Below are 17,958 nucleotides of genomic sequence, written 5' to 3'. Positions count from 1 at the left end.
CCAGTGTTAATCTTGGAAAAGATCTTATTTCATCACTGTGAAACTGTTGGATATACCACAAATATTTATAGTCACACAGTCCAATTCATGCATAAATTGAACCCAGTATTATGTCGTTCCTATGTACAAAATTGCTATTGGTTATCATAGGTAACAAATTAATGCTTGTCTTAAACTGTCAAAAATCAGCAATGATGCTCACTATGATAACATAACAAATAGTTCTCTACATGGTCATATTTTAGTTGCATTTCCAAGCATTTGTCTATACTTCTTTGTGTATTTTCTCGTAACTCCAAGCAAGATATCTTTTCATTTAGCTTATCAAAACTCCTGACCCTTGATAAATGATCCCTTTTAAATCGGATCATCTTCCTTGTTCTCTGTCACGTTTGAGGAAATCACTGATCACCCTAACCTGTCATTCAGGAGAAAATTGCTAGGTATATAGAACCAATCAAATTGAGACTTATAGTGGAAGGCTCCAATTTTGAAAATTTTTAAATTCACCTATAACACCTTACACCTTGACTTTATGACTATTTGTCTATTTTGCATTAGAAGCTGATGTCTTATCTAAGGCATAACAATGGAGAGAGACTATTAAGTATGAGGTGTTCTTACTGACCTGACCTGTTTATGTTCTATGTCAAGCCTGAATGTTACTTGAAAGTTAATGGCGTGGCCTGGACATTCAGAAACCTAACATTTAGTTTATCAAGAATATTTACCATGTGTACACACAGTGACTCTAATAAAATATGAGTTGTGCTACAACTGGAAAATGTAGCCAACTTCTTAACTTGTAACAATACTGATGTGTATATAACTCCCAATATCATTTGATGATCTCCTACTAAATGACTTGTCATGTGTATCCATTCTATCTCTGTTTTTCTCTCTGTATTTATCTGTGAGTCTCTCTCTTTCTTATATAAGTTATTGTATGCAAAATGATATAAACATAAATGATTTTTTTCAAAATGGACATGAAATGACAGAGTAGAAAACACACTATTGGAGCTAAATGTGATATTAATCTTGAATAATAGTCAAGAACAGCATAGTGGGAATGAGCTAGCTTTGAGAGAATTCTGGAATGGAAGCTCTTCTCTCTTTTGCAACAAGTCTAGAAGAAAGAAGGAAGCTCATCTCTACAGAGAATGAGACTTGTTTAAATTCCCTTATAAACATGCTCCTGGGAATAAATCTTGGTGATTTCAAATGAGGGCATCCTTATCTGTGACATGTTGGGGTAGGGTTTACCTCAATAATAACAGTGGAGTAGGGAGTTCTGCCGTCATATGAACTATGTAACTAACTATAAACTGGGATGTTTTGGGATAGAACTCTTTTGTGTGAAAGGTGAAACTACACATACTTCTTAGAGTCAGCATGACCTTAATTAAAACAAATAGCGATATTGCAAGATGAAACCTGTTAGTGATAATGCATTTCTTCTTGGCTACCTGATACCTTCTGTTTACTTCTACTCACTAAATTAGTAATAAACCTTGATGTCTTGTAGTACCAATCATGCTAGGCTGATTTTAAAATGCAATCACCTGATTATTTTGGTCTTCAAAGAGAAAAAAAAGATGATGAAAGACACAGAGCAAATTCTAGGTACTTACATGTACTCTTATAATCCTTAATTTATAGGACAACTTTTGTCTACTTTATAATTTTAAAATATATTTTTACTTTTTCTTTGAAAATTCTATATATGTTTACAATGCATTTTGATCATATCCAACCCCAAGTCCTCAGCAACGTTGAGCTCTGAGATTCTGCCTCAACTGTCTCCCCATCCAAAATTAGTGTTTTCTTTATTTTTAATAGCTGACTGAGTCGAAATAATGCTGTCCTTGTGCCCATGGCTAAGTAGCAATCTAATGTTGTTGGGGCTTCACTCCAACTCCCAGCAGCCACACACTTCAAACAAGGGATAGTATCTTCAGGACCACTCCCTCATTCATACTGGCACTCTGGCTGCCTGCCTTATAATTTCTGGTACACAAATTAGCAATGAATAAGTAATAGATTGCATTATATTTTAAAATTTAGCCTCTACTTGCTTGATCTACAATCAGTACAGTCAGGCAAGCCTTTCCTAAAACTCTTCAAAATGCAAGCATTTGAACATAAACAGGTATTACTCCATGTGTGAACTGTGTTAAACATTGGATAAATATAGTAGCCCCCTAACCTAGACCTCATTATCTGGATTGGGTCACTATTTAAGTGCAATACCCAGAATTGCGTTGTAAGGAATTATTGAGAAGATGTAGAGTAGCTTTGCACAGATATCATAAAACACATCATTTCTAGGTAGAAAAGAATATTTTACACTATTCATTTATGATTGATGACATTTCCTTAAACCTGACTAGATCTCACTGTTCTTCACTTTAGATTTAGACAGAGTAAAGCAATACTGACTGCTATTGTAATATTTCACAAAAAGCTATTCCCATAAAACTTGGTGACTTGGAGCTATCTTTTTCAATCCAGAAATGACTAAATATTAAAATTCTTGTACAAGATACAATCCTGTCTTCTCCCATAAAATGTCAATCTTCATTTTTTTCCGATATATTGTCATTAAATTTAATGGTTTAATATATTGCTTCATCACATTTTCTGGTTTTAGTTACTTCTTTTTCTTAATACTTAGTTAACTTTTAAGTGTCAAAAGGCCTTAAATAATTAATCTTTGATCCTAATTTGATAGTGTGTCCTATATTTACTAAAAAGTAACATGGTGGTGAAATGGTTTTTTGGGGGGGCTTACAACTATAGGTTATAATCCATTATTTGAGATAAGTCAAAGATGTAAGGGTCTGAGATAGCTACTCACACTACATCTGGAGCTAAATGCCGAAGGAAGCAAACACATTCATGCTACCTGCTTACTTGTTGGCTTTTAGCTGTCTATCTTTATTTTATATATCTCAGAGACTATCCTAGGGAATGGTGCTGCCCCAAAAGATCTGAATCAATGAATAAACAGGACAATCATTCACAAATCAGCCTAATCTAGATAACTACTCAATCAAAATCTTCTTGGAAACTATTTTAGGTTGTGTCAAGCTGTAATTTAAAAGTACCCATCACATATGTAATGGGAGAAAATGAAATATTGCAGCTAACAGTAATAATTTATCTGAAGAATAATCATTTATTTGAAACATATCTAAAATATTTTTGAGGTGTGTGAATGCATAGTACATACATTTTGAATATTTTGTATCAAATTAAACTTAGAACATGAAGATACTTTTAATATATTTATTTAACGTGGGTCACTGATTTACTAATTTGAATGAAAACGATTCTGTATTTGGAGTCAAATAATGAACTAACTAAAACAGCCAATGGGAGGATTCTGCATTTTAATTTGTGAGATTATAATTAAAAAATAACAACTCTGTGAGGTAAGTGTTAGAGTAACAGAATGCATAGTGGGCCATACAAGGCCAAGAAACAAAAACGAATTAACGAGATAACAGAGAAAGTCTGCAGAAAAGCAAAAACAACAAGAACAACAAAAACCACCTATCTTCAAGGAAAGCCTTGAAGGACAGTTATGACGCCTTTAAAATAAAACAAGACTTGAAAGGGGGTGAAGATAAATTAGTGGTTTGTCTGAAATCCCAGCTACTCAAAAGGGGATACTTGTTCACAAGTTCACAACCTGGCTGACTCACACAGAGATAGATTCCAGGCTACCCTTAGTGGCAGAGAAAGACCTTGTTTCAATATCAAATAAATGAAAGGGATATATATGTAGTTCAGAGGTAAAGTGCTTGTGTGGACAGCTGAAGGCTTTAGGTTAAATTTTTCAATAAAAAGATGGAAATTTTATGGTCATCCGTGTGTGCTTTTCTTTCACTGCTTTTCTTTGGGTGCTAAGTACTGACTAAGATACGCAACTAATAAATTAAAGTAATTCAGGAAACGTGGAAGTGGTCTATGGTCCTAGTCCCCAGGAGGGTGAGGCAGGGGGATTAATTGGCCTGGGAAGGCTACACAATAAATTTAAGGCTACTCTAGACTATAGTGTAAGGCTATTTTTCAAAAAGTTAATAAATAATAAAAATTAGTTTTTAAGATTTCTTTTTTAGATGACAAAGATATTAAAGAGCTAAGGCAAAAATGATTAAATTCAGAGGCTTCTAAAATTAATAAATTATTAACCATTATTTTGTATGACACATTCTTTCTCTCTATGTATACATCTATATCCATATAGATATAGATGTAATATATTATACATATATGTGTGTGTGTGTGTGTGAGAGAGAGAGAGGGGGGGGGGGAGAGAGAGAGAGAGAGAGAGAGAGAGAGAGAGAGAGAGAGAGAGAGAGAGAGAGAGAGAGAGAGAGAGAGAGATTTATATGTATTAAAAAGATTGGGAAAAATTTCTGAAAGATAAATTATCTCCAGCACTATAGATACCCAGAGCCAACATATGCAACAAACCCCATGGAATATTGAACATAGCCATTAATACATGATTTTGAATGATCATGGGCTTTTATTGGCTCTTGGACAGTTTTCAGGTCCCTCTCTCATATTTTTTCTCTGAATATTAAAATGATAAAACTTGGAGAAAGGAAGGATACTTAAAAAGAATGTAGCTACACAGTTATATCATAGATGAAAACTCAGACTATATTTTATAATCATTGATCAAGGTGCTCCAACTTTCAGTTCAATACTTCTATTTCATCTAATTACTCATACTACACTGTATCAACATAACTTTCCATAAGGTAAACATATTCAGATTCCTAGAATGTCATTTTTCTGCAATAAAAGGAGTACTCAATATATACTTACTATTTAGTACCACGGGAGTCTCTCGCTGCCATTAATTAACTTTGTTTGCCTGGAGGCAGTTGTGTGTATTTATTTGTTTGGTTTCAACTCCCCTTGGCCAATCCTGCAAACAAGTCCCTGATCATGGTCTATGAAGAATTGTTCTCAAATGATGTGCATGTGACAAACACGCAGGAGCTGCTCTATCACCTTTCTAGGGGGATATTAAATTTGTGAGCTTATACAGGTTATTTACTAAAAAATAGTTCCAGGTTGATGACTTTTGTGATTAAATAAAAGCTAGGAAGCATCTGATACTCATAAAATAATTTGATAGATAGATGATAGATAGATGACAGATCGATAGATATATGGATGGATGGATAGATAGATAGATAGATAGATAGATAGATAGATAGATAGATAGATAAAAGATGGGGTTAGGGCAAGATACAGAGAATTAAACAAAGAGTATAGCTCTAACACTGCAATGTTTAAAGATGCTACAGAGGGGACATTAAGACAAGCTCCTTAAAAGATAAAGCATGGGATATTTTGTATTGTTCCAAAAAGGTCCAATTAATAGCTGTATTTTTTTTTTTTCGAGACAGGGTTTCTCTGCAGCTTCTTTAGAGCCTGTCCTGGAACTAGCTCTTGTAGACCAGGCTGGCCTCGAACTCACAGAGATCTGCCTGCCTCTGCCTCCCGAGTGCTGGGATTAAAGGCGTGCGCCAACACCGCCCGGTTTAGCTGTATTCTTTAAAATGGAAATGTATTATTTCAAAAGTCACAGTAAAACATTTTTTGAGTATTGGACTAAATTATCTGCCACGGATATTTTTATTTAAATAATATTATCAAGACAGGCGATCCTTTAAATAACTAAAAGTTTTTTAATAACAACCAACTCTAATTAAACCAGTTGCTATGCTGATAAACCAAAGAGAACATAGCACAGAGACGCCATTCCAACAGAGAAGGGTATCGGGTCTGCCATGTTCTGCCGCTATTTTGAAACTAAGTAAAGTATACAGCAGATCTCTGGAATATTCTTTGTGAATGGAATTTGTTATTAAAGCTAATTTTGAGCCATTCTCTTGCTGGCCATAATCAGTGACAGCTACAAAGTCCTTCCTTGTCCTTATTGTTTAAACTGATCAAGCGAAGAGGTCTGTTGGGTCCTGATCTTCATGCCTCCTTTTAGGGATTCCCAACAGCCTAGAGCATTCTGGCAGTTCTGTCTGATCTGCCAACAGCCTTTAATGCCAGCATTTTGGGGGATTCTGCTATCCTGTGAAATTTAATCTCACCTATTTAAGCTTGCAGAAAGTACTGGAGGGAATTATTAACAGATTTTCCCTCATCTTCTTAAAGGATAGCACTGAGTGATTGGCTGGTTTCCCCAAGGACTGAGGGCTGAGAAGTGCTAGTGTGTCAGTAGCATCCTGTTTAGCATGTGTGTGAGGCCACCAGGGAGCCCGAGAGACATTTGGAATCAGAATTACATCAATATGCTGATGGTGCCTCCCTATCTTCATCTCATCAAACCTGTATCCTTCAACATTAATGCTTTCTTAACTAAGATGGAAAGTGCCTCCAAACAGCACACTGCTTATGGTTGTAATTAGACAGCTGGAAACTCATTGATGACACATTAGAGCGGTGGACCAGCAGTCTCAGCATCACCGGGAAACTTGTTAAAATGCAAATTCTCAGGCCCACCCCAAACTTACTCTGAGGGAAACTCCTGGGACAGGGCCCCACAGTCTGCTTTTAAGAAGGCGATTTTTAATCCATTCTTAAGTTTTGAAAACTTATGCATTAGAGAAATGGCTTGTAATTTGTCACTGAAAACTTTATTAGGAGTTGCTTCCTAGTTTTATTGTTTGAATATTTCTGGATCCAGGCATATTGGTTTTGGTCGCTGCAGTGGTTTGAATGAGAAAAGTCCCCCAGCAGTTTGAGTGTTTGGACACTTGGTTCTCAGTTGGTGCCGTTTGGGTTTTGGTGCAGTCTTACAAAGGAAGTACATCATTGGTTGTGGACTTGGAGAAGCCATAGTCTTGCCCTACTCTGCTTCATGCTTGTTGGTGAGGATGTGATCACTCAACTTCTTGTTTCTGCCCCCATGTCTGCCACTTGTTGTCTACTTCACCATAACAGATGCTCCATCTAGAACTGTAAGCTCAAATAAACTTCTTGCAATAAGTTGTCTTGATTGTTGTAATTTCTCACAGCAACATAAAAGAAATTAACAACCCTTAACCATAGCCATAAAAGGCACATTGTCTCAAGAAATTCTGTGCTCAAAGATATTCAAATCTGTAACAATTCACATTTGTTACAAAAGGCTCAGAAAATGCTTTGTTGCTCTGCTTTGTCCTCTCCCAAAGAAGGAGAATTGGATTCCAGTTTTAGGATATGAATTTTGAAGGGCTTGATGATGAGGCAATTTACCAACTGACAATCCATACAATTTCCAAAATTCACCCAAGTTCAAATTATTAAATATTATATATTTTTGAGGGAAAAGCATAAAGGCTATGTTTTTCAATACTCATTGAATTTAAGGAAATAGAGAATTGCAGAAACACATGTTTGTTGAGAGAAAAAATATGAGACATTAGAGGAATAAAAAAAAGATTCTGGACATTTATGTTAGTTAAAAGCATGTCCCTGAACATAATTTCTCAAATCACATGTATTACAAAAGATAATCCATATCTAACCTCTAGCACAGTAACATCCTATTTCTACTGTAAACCTTGAATGGTCTTTAGAAGTTTACAAAACCAAGTAATGACTATGAAGATTAAGCATGGAAGCCTCAATAAAATCTGGAATCATCAAATTCAAAATACCATGCGCATTGCTCAGATACTCAAGCATGGTCTTTATACACCATAATAATGCATGACATATTACATATCTCATGTTCTGACTTTGCCTAAAATTACTAGATAAGCCCTCTAGGGATGTAAAATTCAGCTACCTTAAAAAGTTAGTTCAAGAAACCATGTTTCTGAGCCTCTCTAAAAGAATACTGAAGCAACTGGTTGTTGAATACTTTACTTGTGGCTCCTTGTAAAGGAATAATAAAGAAACTGTTGTTCTATATTTGTAAGCCCCAGAACAGCTTGATATCTACTGAGGCTCCACTGTAGGCTTGCCAATTGTGCTCCAGAGGCTCATTACTTCCTCTTAGCACCTTGCAAAATGTGCATCCTACTGGTGTTGGCCCTCTACTGAGTTATGCCTAGACTGAACTCTCTTCCAATCTGTATCCTGTTTCACTCACTGACTAACAGTCTATGTTGGATGAACCACTAACCAGCATCCTTGCTTTTATCTCTACTGTTCCATAAATTTCATAAAATTCTGCAGAACCATAAATCCAAAAGTAATCTTAGGTCTTCATTATTCTATATACAGAACAGTCCCCAACTTTTTCTTATAATTAGCAGAATCTGATTGGTACCCACAAGTCCCTACCCAATCATGGACAGTCACATTTATCTTCTTTTAACTACATGAACTCACTAGGAGACTTTCTTTGTTAGGACAGAGAACATTTAACGAGGTCAACAGTGTTTATTACTGGATGCCAATCTTCCCTCAATGTTACCTTTTCGATACTTAAAACTAATGACAGAGACCTGTCAGAGTTCCCTCTGTGAGACGGAAAACACTGCTCTTTCCTCCACCACACTCGGCATTCAAGCACAACCCCTTACACTCTGTATCTCTATATCACTGTCTTCCCATGAAGCAAATTACTCTCCAGTAAACTACTGGTAGTACAATACATTTATTTACCATATAAACAAGCATACAAAGTACTTGTTTAGTCCCTTGTTTATTTCTTTATAAACTTTATGAGAGCATGAAATTGTGTCTGCTCTATTCATGTCATTTGAAATAATGCCTGGTATACAGGAGGCATTCAGTCAACACAAGGTGCATGAATAAACGAACACCTTTACTTTAAGTAAATCCAGTCTGGGTGTTTTATGAGTTGTGTAAGACAGAAATACTTGTCATTTATTCTTTCTAGTTGAAGGTGAGGATACTATGAGGAGTAAAGTAATTAATACTGCCATTTGGGATGCTAAATTTTAGATATGGACTGTCCCCCAAAAGCTTATATACAAAGCTTCTTTCAAACTTGAAAGTCCTATTAGGAGGTGCTGGAAGTTCTAGGATGTGGAACCTACCTGGGAGAAATATGTTACTGAAGGAGTGATGCTAATAAATTTATTTTGCCCCCTCTCTATTTCCACCCTCCAGGATTCATGGCCATCTTGGGGCAAGCAGTTTCCCCTAAAAAAAGGTTTCTACCACCGTGTTATGTTAACACAGAAAAATTGGTTATTCCAAGGAGCACTTAACCTGAACACTGAGCTGAAAGAAACCTGTGCTTTGTGCAGGTTTGTTTTTTTTTTTTTTATCTCGAGTGTTCTTGCCACAACAAATGGAATATCTAGACACGTATTATCTTCTACTTCCAACCCCAAAAGAAAAACTTTTCCTTATGAAATCCCTTTACTCATAGGAATTAGATGAAGAAAATGCAAACTACTTAGTGTAAACTGTATTTCACAAGTTTGTTATATTTCACAATCCTATACTAAGCAAAGCGGTGTAAATATAAGTAAATTTAGTTCCCATTTCTCTTTTAAATTGGCTGCTTAAATTTTCAAGATGGTGTGAGTGAACTAATTAATGTCTTAAAGTATATGTCTGAAAAGACTTTTATGATTATAGGATGACCTTGGATTTGGGAGGTAAAAGCATATTAAAAGAGTAGATGATAGAGCAAAACCTACAGAGTAAAACTGGCATTTGAAAGGCAGCTATGAACTACTGATGACTGATCATTTACTAAGGTCAATTTGTACAATGCTGATCTACATGTGACAAATTACCCACCAACTGAGGTTATAATTCTTGTCAGATAGAGTGCCTCCAAGCATGTGCAGACATTCTCAAGTAAATCAAATTCAAAAATACTAATTTGAACAAAATGAGTAATTTATCTTTCCATAAATATGCTCCATTGATGCCCTCACCACTATTGTACTTATTATAATATTTGTTTTCTCTTATAGCATTGCAATTGGAGAGATCATGGTGTATACAACCTGCTGATGCTTTATAGAAGACTAGTCAGAATGAAATGATGTGAAATCTGTTATCTTTGGTGAGTTAACTAAACACCAAATCTGAACTGTGCTCGTGTGAAGGTGCTTTTAAAATCTATGCAACAATTTCATTTAATTTACTTGCTAACAGAAACAGTTGTTGCTAAATGTGAACAGAGCATGCTTGATATTTGCAAGCTGGACTTTTGGGATCTTTACTGTCTCCAATTATAACATTTGTGCAGCATCCAAACATTTTATAAAATGCTGATTGTTGAGGTTATGGAAGTCTTAGCACATTTGACAGTTAATAATTAGAATACTCTTCAAAGGTAATCTAACAGTGACAAAAAGATATACCAGTGGTTTTGACCCAAATATGTGTATTATTTTATTCAAATTAATATTTTAAAGTTCCTTTTAGGTAGGCTGTCAAAATGAAAATAATTACATATAGCCCAGACTTTTCATCTGTCCAATTTAAGGACAGTCTAATGATTTAAATTAGGATGGCATCCCAACAGTGCCATTGCCTAAAACCTGCAGGATTCCACCCCTTTCTCCTCTGATGGGTCTACATTACCTCCTCTGGAACAGCTCGAATATTAACAAAGCCCTTTCTGAAGACGATGAACACACGACGGGCTCCGCAGCGCAGAGCGGATGTCGCACAGTCAAAGGCAGTATCTCCGGCTCCAAGTACAATCACGGCTCCCCGTATGGATGGCAATGGAGAGTGACAGGCGCACATTCCTGAACGATGAAAGGAAAACCCCATTTTCAAGTAGAGAAACCATTTCTGCATGACAGCTCAAAAGATACTTGTACTCAAAGCACTGTAAAATTGCATCTTGCAGTTTTCCAGGGTGGAGTGTCACTATCAAATTATTCTGCTTCGTTGAAAGACAGTTTTATTCCCATTTTAAAAATATGCTCATATATGTAATTTCATACTCAGTACCCTTAGCTTCTTTTTTCCCTCTTAGAAGAATTGCTGCAACACCTTTAAATTATTTAAGTTATAATAAACAGGATGAATCAATTAAAACTCTATCAAAGTTATGATACACATTTTTACATTTTATAATTACATTTCAGCATATTAGTGAAAAAAGTGTTCCTTATAATATCAACCTGGAATCTATAGCATTATATTAGAATACTTTACATAATTTCTCACATAAACTTACTATATATTTTATATTTAGTAAACTTTTAAAATGGAAATGTCATATTTGTGACTCAAGAGTTTCTGGGAATGATAACTACAATATAGATTTCTCCCTTTATTGAATATCTATGGTTCTTTCTGTGAAATTGGAAAATAAAAATATGGGCTTCACTTAAAACTGTTTTATTTACTTAATTAATTTTGTGCTTGTGTGTGTGTATGCAGTCACATGTCACGGTGTGCACTACGAGGGCAAAAAAAACATTGTTCAAGTTAATTTCTCTCCTGCCGTGCTGTGGGATCCAAGGATGGAATTCCTGTGTTAGGCCTACATACAAGCACCTCTACTTTCTGAGTCACCCCACTTGCTCAGGAAATATGACCTCTTAAGTGTCTATTTCTCAGAAAATCTATAGAAAGATCTGGTATCCTCATGAAGATCTTTGGAAGAAAAGAAATTCAGGTTGTGTTGGGTACTAGATAGTACTATATTATCAGTACTGTATTATAAACTGCTGATAAGATAAATTACTATAATTCTTGATATTCCACCCCAGATGATGGCCAGACCTATAATTTCAACAAATATAATCATTTTGTTGGAAGACATACTGTTTGGGAGTAGACAATTGACATTCTTGATATAAAATAAATCCTGGTGTACTATGATTTTCCTGTGGAAAAAACAGAAGCTCCTGGGATTCAGGGGTGGGGAGGCAGATAGGGATGGAATTCTTCTTTATTGTTACCTTTTAAGAAATTTAATACAGGAAGTTTCTTGTCTGTTTAAATTTTGAAAGGAAAAAGGAAACATAAGTTTTGTGGGCTTTTGTTTGTTTTTGTCATTTCTACGAATAATTAGATGTAGGAATAGCGATGGCTCAGTGTTCTCAAAAATAAATGTTTAGAAGATTTAGATAATCCATTTAAAAAATACTGAAACTTTTCTTTCTTTCTTTCTTTCTTTCTTTCTTTCTTTCTTTCTTTCTTTCTTTCTTTCTTCACCAAGAAAAGGGCACAAAGGAAACCAAAGCTTTGTATAGTCTCCCTTCAGGTTGTTATTCTTGGGATACATGAAGTAATAGGGTGTCTATCAAACTGTTGTATTTTAACTACTTAGAATACTGCTCCAGTAGAGACCTTGATTGTCCTGCTTCTGCAGACACACATCATGCCAGACATGTAAAAACTCATCCTACTTTAAAATAGCTCCCAAATTAGAAATCTCACCCTTATTGCAAGAATCTCTTCCAATGTGTGTTGAAGGCTTTTTATTTTGAATTAATTTTTCACAATGCACTTTAGACTTACATGTACTACAATACAATAAAATACCTTATCATGAAGCTTTCTTGGAAGAATAGACGATTTGATAATTCTTGCAAACTGTAGTATTGACATTTTAATATTTTTACCTTGTTGATATCCATTCAAGAACCCAGATATGACCAATGTTCTACTGAGTTTGAATTTAATATAAATTTATAATGCCTGGGGAAATGCAGACAACATTGAGACAGAAGACAATAGTATTTACCTGTTTTACTGCCTTTGGAGACAAGTGGCAGAAAGTCTTTGGATGTATAAAATCCCTGCTCCTGTGTCAAGTCTTGGAAAATATGGTCCTTTTTGGGTTCTGGCAAGCCTATTGAATAAAGTTTAAAAAAATATCATTAACAATCACTTTACTAAATGGATATTAAAATTATGAAAATAGTGACAATCTTCAAAATGTTTCTTTGGGTGAGATAAAAGGCTATACACACATCAAACTCAGAAATTTAGATAACACAATTGTACTGGCTGGTTTTATGTCAACTTGACCCAAGCAAGAGTCACCAGTTAGAAGCAAACCTAAATTTAGAAAACACCTCCAAAGGATCAGGCTGTAGGTGAGCCTGTAGGGCATTTTCTTAATTAGTGATTGATGGGGGTAGGCACAGTCCATTGTGGGTGGTGCCATCCCTGGGCTGGTGGTCCTGAGTTCTATAAGATAATAGACTCAGCCGCCGGGAACAAGCCAGTAAGCAGCACCTCTCCATTGCCTCTATAGCAGCTTCTGCTTCTAGCTTCCTGACCTGTTTGAGTTCCTGTCCTGATTTCCTTCGATCATAGACTACTCTGTGGAGATATATAAGCCAAATAAACCCTTTCCTATCCAATTTGATTTTGGTCATGGTGTTTCATCACAGCAATAGAAACCCTAACTGAGACAACAACCTAACAGACCTCGTTTACCTTTAAAATGAAACTAAATATATAACATAAATGTTCCATTAATTTACATTTATATGCATATATATATATACATATGCATGCACAGAGAGAAATATTGTGTGACTATACATAATAGCATAGTATGCATTGATATAGTATTAATGGGAAAATTATACTCTTCTTTATGCTTTAAATAAAAAAATGTTTAGAATATATACAGTGCTGACTATTAAAAAACCTTTAAGAAAACTAAAAAAAATAAACAAGTGCACATTTTTATTTTATTTAATTAATGGACAAGAAAGATTATTCTAAGAAAAATGGACATAAATATATTCCTAAGAATGAATGCATTTCACAAAAAATTAAGCTTCTCATAAATTTCAAACTATAAGTGTATTTTAAAATGAGAGAAAAAAGCTGATGGTTCAGTGGTGAAAGATCCTGTCTTATTGCAAATCTTCCAGACCTGAGTGCAATTGCAGGAACCCAGATAAAGTTGAGAGAGAAAAGTTTCTACCAAGTTGTCTTCTGACCTCTAGATATTTGCTCCCCCACCACAAGCACAGTAATATTAATAATAACAACAGATTAGTGGTTAAACACACAATTTTTAAGTCTTAAACTATCTACTATTCAAGGCATTTCTTAGTATCAACAAGAAAACCACAAAGTTTACAACATTTGCATTAAAGCAAGACATTAATTCTCCAGTAGATACATAAAGAATGATACTATTGGAAGAAGAAAATGTATGTTATCTTTTAACTAATACAAATATTTAAGTTCATATCCAAATAATAAAATGTAAGCTTATGAATTCCTTATTTCAAAGTAAAAGTTAATCAGGAAAATTAGAATATACAGTAGGGGTAGAAATACAGCTCTTCACACACTTTTATTAGAAACACATTGCCACTGAATTTTTAGAAAATGTTTTGCAGTCTTTTCTGAAGAGACACAAAGACATGCATATATATCTTAAATGTATATATGGATCAATGCAAAACATTTTTAAAGGATGAACAAACATTAGAATTAGGAAAGTATGAATAAATGAGTTCTATCTACAAAGGAAAAGAATTTACTTCTATGATGTGTGTGTGTATTCTATGATGTATATATGTATATTCTACTCAAAAATAATATATAAAATGAACAATTGGAATTTGTATTATTTTGATGATTATGTGTATTCATTTTTCCTATTGTTTATTTTCTAAATGTTCTATATCATTACTCATCAACTATATATTTAAGAAATGAACACCATACCACAATAGAGATGTTATACTATCTGTACATTATTCAATCTCTCAAAATTATTACCTCTCCTTTAATAATTTCTCTCTCTCTCTCTCTCTCTCTCTCTCTCTCTCTCTCTCTCACACACACACACACACACATTTGTGTGGTGTGTTATGGCACAAGTCTGTATATGTACAATCTATTAAGTCCATCCTTGTGGCTCATATGTGCATATGCCCAGGACTAACCACTTGGGACAACCTATGAAGGAACTCCTCCCTGGAAAAACAATTCTCCCTCTCTCAGTGGCCATTGACTGTCTGTAGTTCTTCATTGACAGATGAGACCTTATGAATGTTCCCTCAACCATAATGTCATGTTTCATTATTCAGGTCTTGGCAACACTGTTGATGAGATTCTATAGACTTGTTTCCCCATCATAGCTAGAGAACACTATCTAGGAATGTGTGTCTTGGTCCTCCTATTCTTACAAACTTTCTACCTCCTCTTCTGTGCTTGTTTTTGAGCCTTATGTGTAGGTATTGGATTGCATATTAATTGAGATTGGTCACCCCAAGGTCAGTTTTTCTCTTCATTTTTGCCAACTGGGGATCTCTCTAATCATTTTCATGTGTTAAGAAAAGTAACCTCCTTGATATCTACTTTGATATCTCTGAAATCTACACTTATCTGAAAATTAAAATGATATAATAATTAAAAGTCTTTAAGGTGAATCAAAAAGAAGAAAAAAGGCATGGAAAGGGTGAACATATACACACTGATACTATCCTTTAACAGGGTCAGTAACTATTCTACTGGCTTCTAAGCTCATACTCTGGAAGATGTGTTAAGAGGGAGAGGAAGCTGTTCATTCATAATTATATTTGTTTCTCACTCTTAAGTTACTATGATCTGAAGAAGTGTAGACATTCTCTGGACACTACCACTGTCTTTACCTAATGACTCTTTTTGTTCCCAGAGAAAAACACATTAATGTTTTTATAATGATTATTATGAAACTATAACATAATTACATTATTTGCCATATTTTCTTTGCTCCATTCAAATCTTTACATGTGGTCCCTTGCTCTCTCTTAAATTTGTTGCTTAATTTTTTAAATTGTTGTGATATAAATACATACATATCACAACAATAATGCATATATAAATCTTAAGATATATTAATCATAAGTGTATAAAGGCAAACTGTTCAGGCTATGTAAAGTTACTTGTATATGTATAATTTCAGGGCTGACCAGTGGTATTGGATACAATTGTAATCTTTATTTACTCATTCTTTCATTGCTCACTCGGATCAAGTCAAAGGCAAAGACAATTGGGTTCCTGATTCTTTCATTTAAATCGACACTTGGCACTATGATGGATTTAAAATTTACTGGGTCAGGGTTTCAAAGGGAATTGACAAGATCTTCTGAGTTATGAGTGTTGGCTTAAGGAGCTGAAAAATGAGCCAGTAACAAGACAGACACAACATGATTAAATTATCCCTGCATCCTACATGCCTCAGATCACATACAGAGTCCCTAAACTCATGAAGGACTTGTCTGTATCTGTAATGCAGGTAACTTTTTGGTTACTTTAGTACTCTGGTCATGGACACTTTGGAAGATCATCACCTGCAATACTATGGCATGGTCAGGAGCAGGTTGTGGTCACCGGACAGATTTTGGAGTAAGTTCCTCCTCACTGATCACGTGTTTGATGTGTCACCTTGACTGAGCTAGAGAGCCAGCTAGTCCCTAGAAAAATTACCTACATGTTACTGTGGACACCCCCTCTCTCTTTCCCTTCCTTCCTTCCTTCTTTCCTTTCTTCCTACCTTTCTTTTGTTGTTGCTGTTGTTGTTGTTCTATTTTTCCAGACAGGGTTTCTGTGTGGCTTTGGAGCCTGTCCTAGAACTTGCTCTGCAGACAAGGCTGGTCTTGAACTCACAGAGATAAGCCTGCCTCTGCCTCCGCCGTGCTGGGATTAAAGGTATGTGTCATCCACTGCCCAGTCATGAAAGCCTTTCTAAATGCCGTTTAAAGCTATAGTTGTATAACTTTAACTACGGATTGCCTTAGTAGTGTGGGCAGGTGTAATTCTATCAGTCAAAGTCTTTAAGAACAAAACAATTTCCTCGGGAAGGAAAAACTCCTATTTCAGTACTATAACGTCTAGCTTCCTTAGTAGAATGCTTCCTTAGCATGAACAAAGCCCTGGTTTCAGTCCTGGTACTGCACAAAACAGGTACGGTGGAACATGTCTGTAATCTCAGCACTGGGGAGGAGGAGGCAGAAACTAAAGCTGTCTTATTGGCCTACATAGTGATTCAGGGTCAGTCTGGATTTCATGCTAATAACAAGTCCATACCCAGCCTGGTTGACATGAATCACCCCACCCTGTGTGTATCTCAGCACCATGTTCTACCTGTGAGATCTCTTTTGGCTTGTTACAGATCTCTGAGTTTTTATATGAACTACGATGTTTCTTACGATAAATGATCAGACTGTCTAAACATTCTAACATGTCTAACATTCTCTCTCTCTCTCTTTCTCTCTCCCCTCTCATAATCATCATTTCCTTTTAGCAGGTAAGAATTGTGCTATTCTCATGAATGTAAGATTTAGAGATTATGAGGGCTGCTGAGAAGCCAAGGACAATGGCACTGGATTTTGATCCTACTACATATACTGGCTTTGCGGGGGGCCTAGCCTGTTTGGATGCTCACCTTCCTAGACCTGGATGGAGGGGGGAGGACCTTGGATTTCCCACAGGGCAAGTAACCCTTACTGCTCTTCGGACAGAAGAGGGAGGGGGAGTGGAGGGGGAGGGGGAGGTAAATGGGAGGCGGAGAGGAGGCAGAAATTTTTAATAAAAAATATTTAGAGATTAACTATGCTGGCGTGTGTCTGTATGTCTCTGAGACCTGGTACATAATGAATGTTCAATGAGCCTTTGCTGTAAGATAGGCTTATTTATTCTATAGTTTATAAATTCTCCCAAACTTCAAATCTCCTGGTAAGGAAAGAATAAACTTTAAATCATAGTAAAGTTAAATCTTAGCAAATTTAAGTTCTACAAGGAAAGAAAAATGAGGCAACCTTAAGTGAAATATGAAAGATAATGAAAGTTGCAAATCCCCATCTATCACGGGAAGACTTCCCCGAGAGTCGATGACATATTAATAAATAAGGTATGTGTCTACATGAGGATGATTTCAAAATGACACAGATATGACTTTTTAATTCACCATTCAGTAGGAAGATGAAAATGTATGACTAATGAGGGATGGACAATAATTCTACAAACAAACAGTTTCATGCTGCTTGCTCATGGTTGTGTCTTGCAAGAACT

The 17,958-nt window shown here is 35.5% G+C and overlaps 1 protein-coding gene across 1 annotated transcript in view; it reads right to left on the bottom strand.

The window, feature by feature from the left end:
• Positions 1 to 17,958, bottom strand: part of Dpyd (dihydropyrimidine dehydrogenase) — a 780,348-nt gene that overhangs the window by 458,166 nt on the left and 304,224 nt on the right. The window contains exons 9-10 of the mRNA XM_038311847.2: positions 12,674 to 12,781; positions 10,549 to 10,718 (exon numbers count right to left, since the gene is read on the bottom strand). Of these exons, the coding sequence (XP_038167775.1) occupies positions 10,549 to 10,718; positions 12,674 to 12,781 (278 nt within the window). The remainder of the gene's footprint in view (positions 1 to 10,548; positions 10,719 to 12,673; positions 12,782 to 17,958) is intronic.

This window comes from Arvicola amphibius, chromosome 14 (genome assembly GCF_903992535.2).
Source record: "Arvicola amphibius chromosome 14, mArvAmp1.2, whole genome shotgun sequence".
In the NCBI taxonomy this organism is placed as follows: Eukaryota; Metazoa; Chordata; class Mammalia; order Rodentia; family Cricetidae; genus Arvicola; species Arvicola amphibius.
This window is presented reverse-complemented; position numbering and strand designations above follow the sequence as displayed.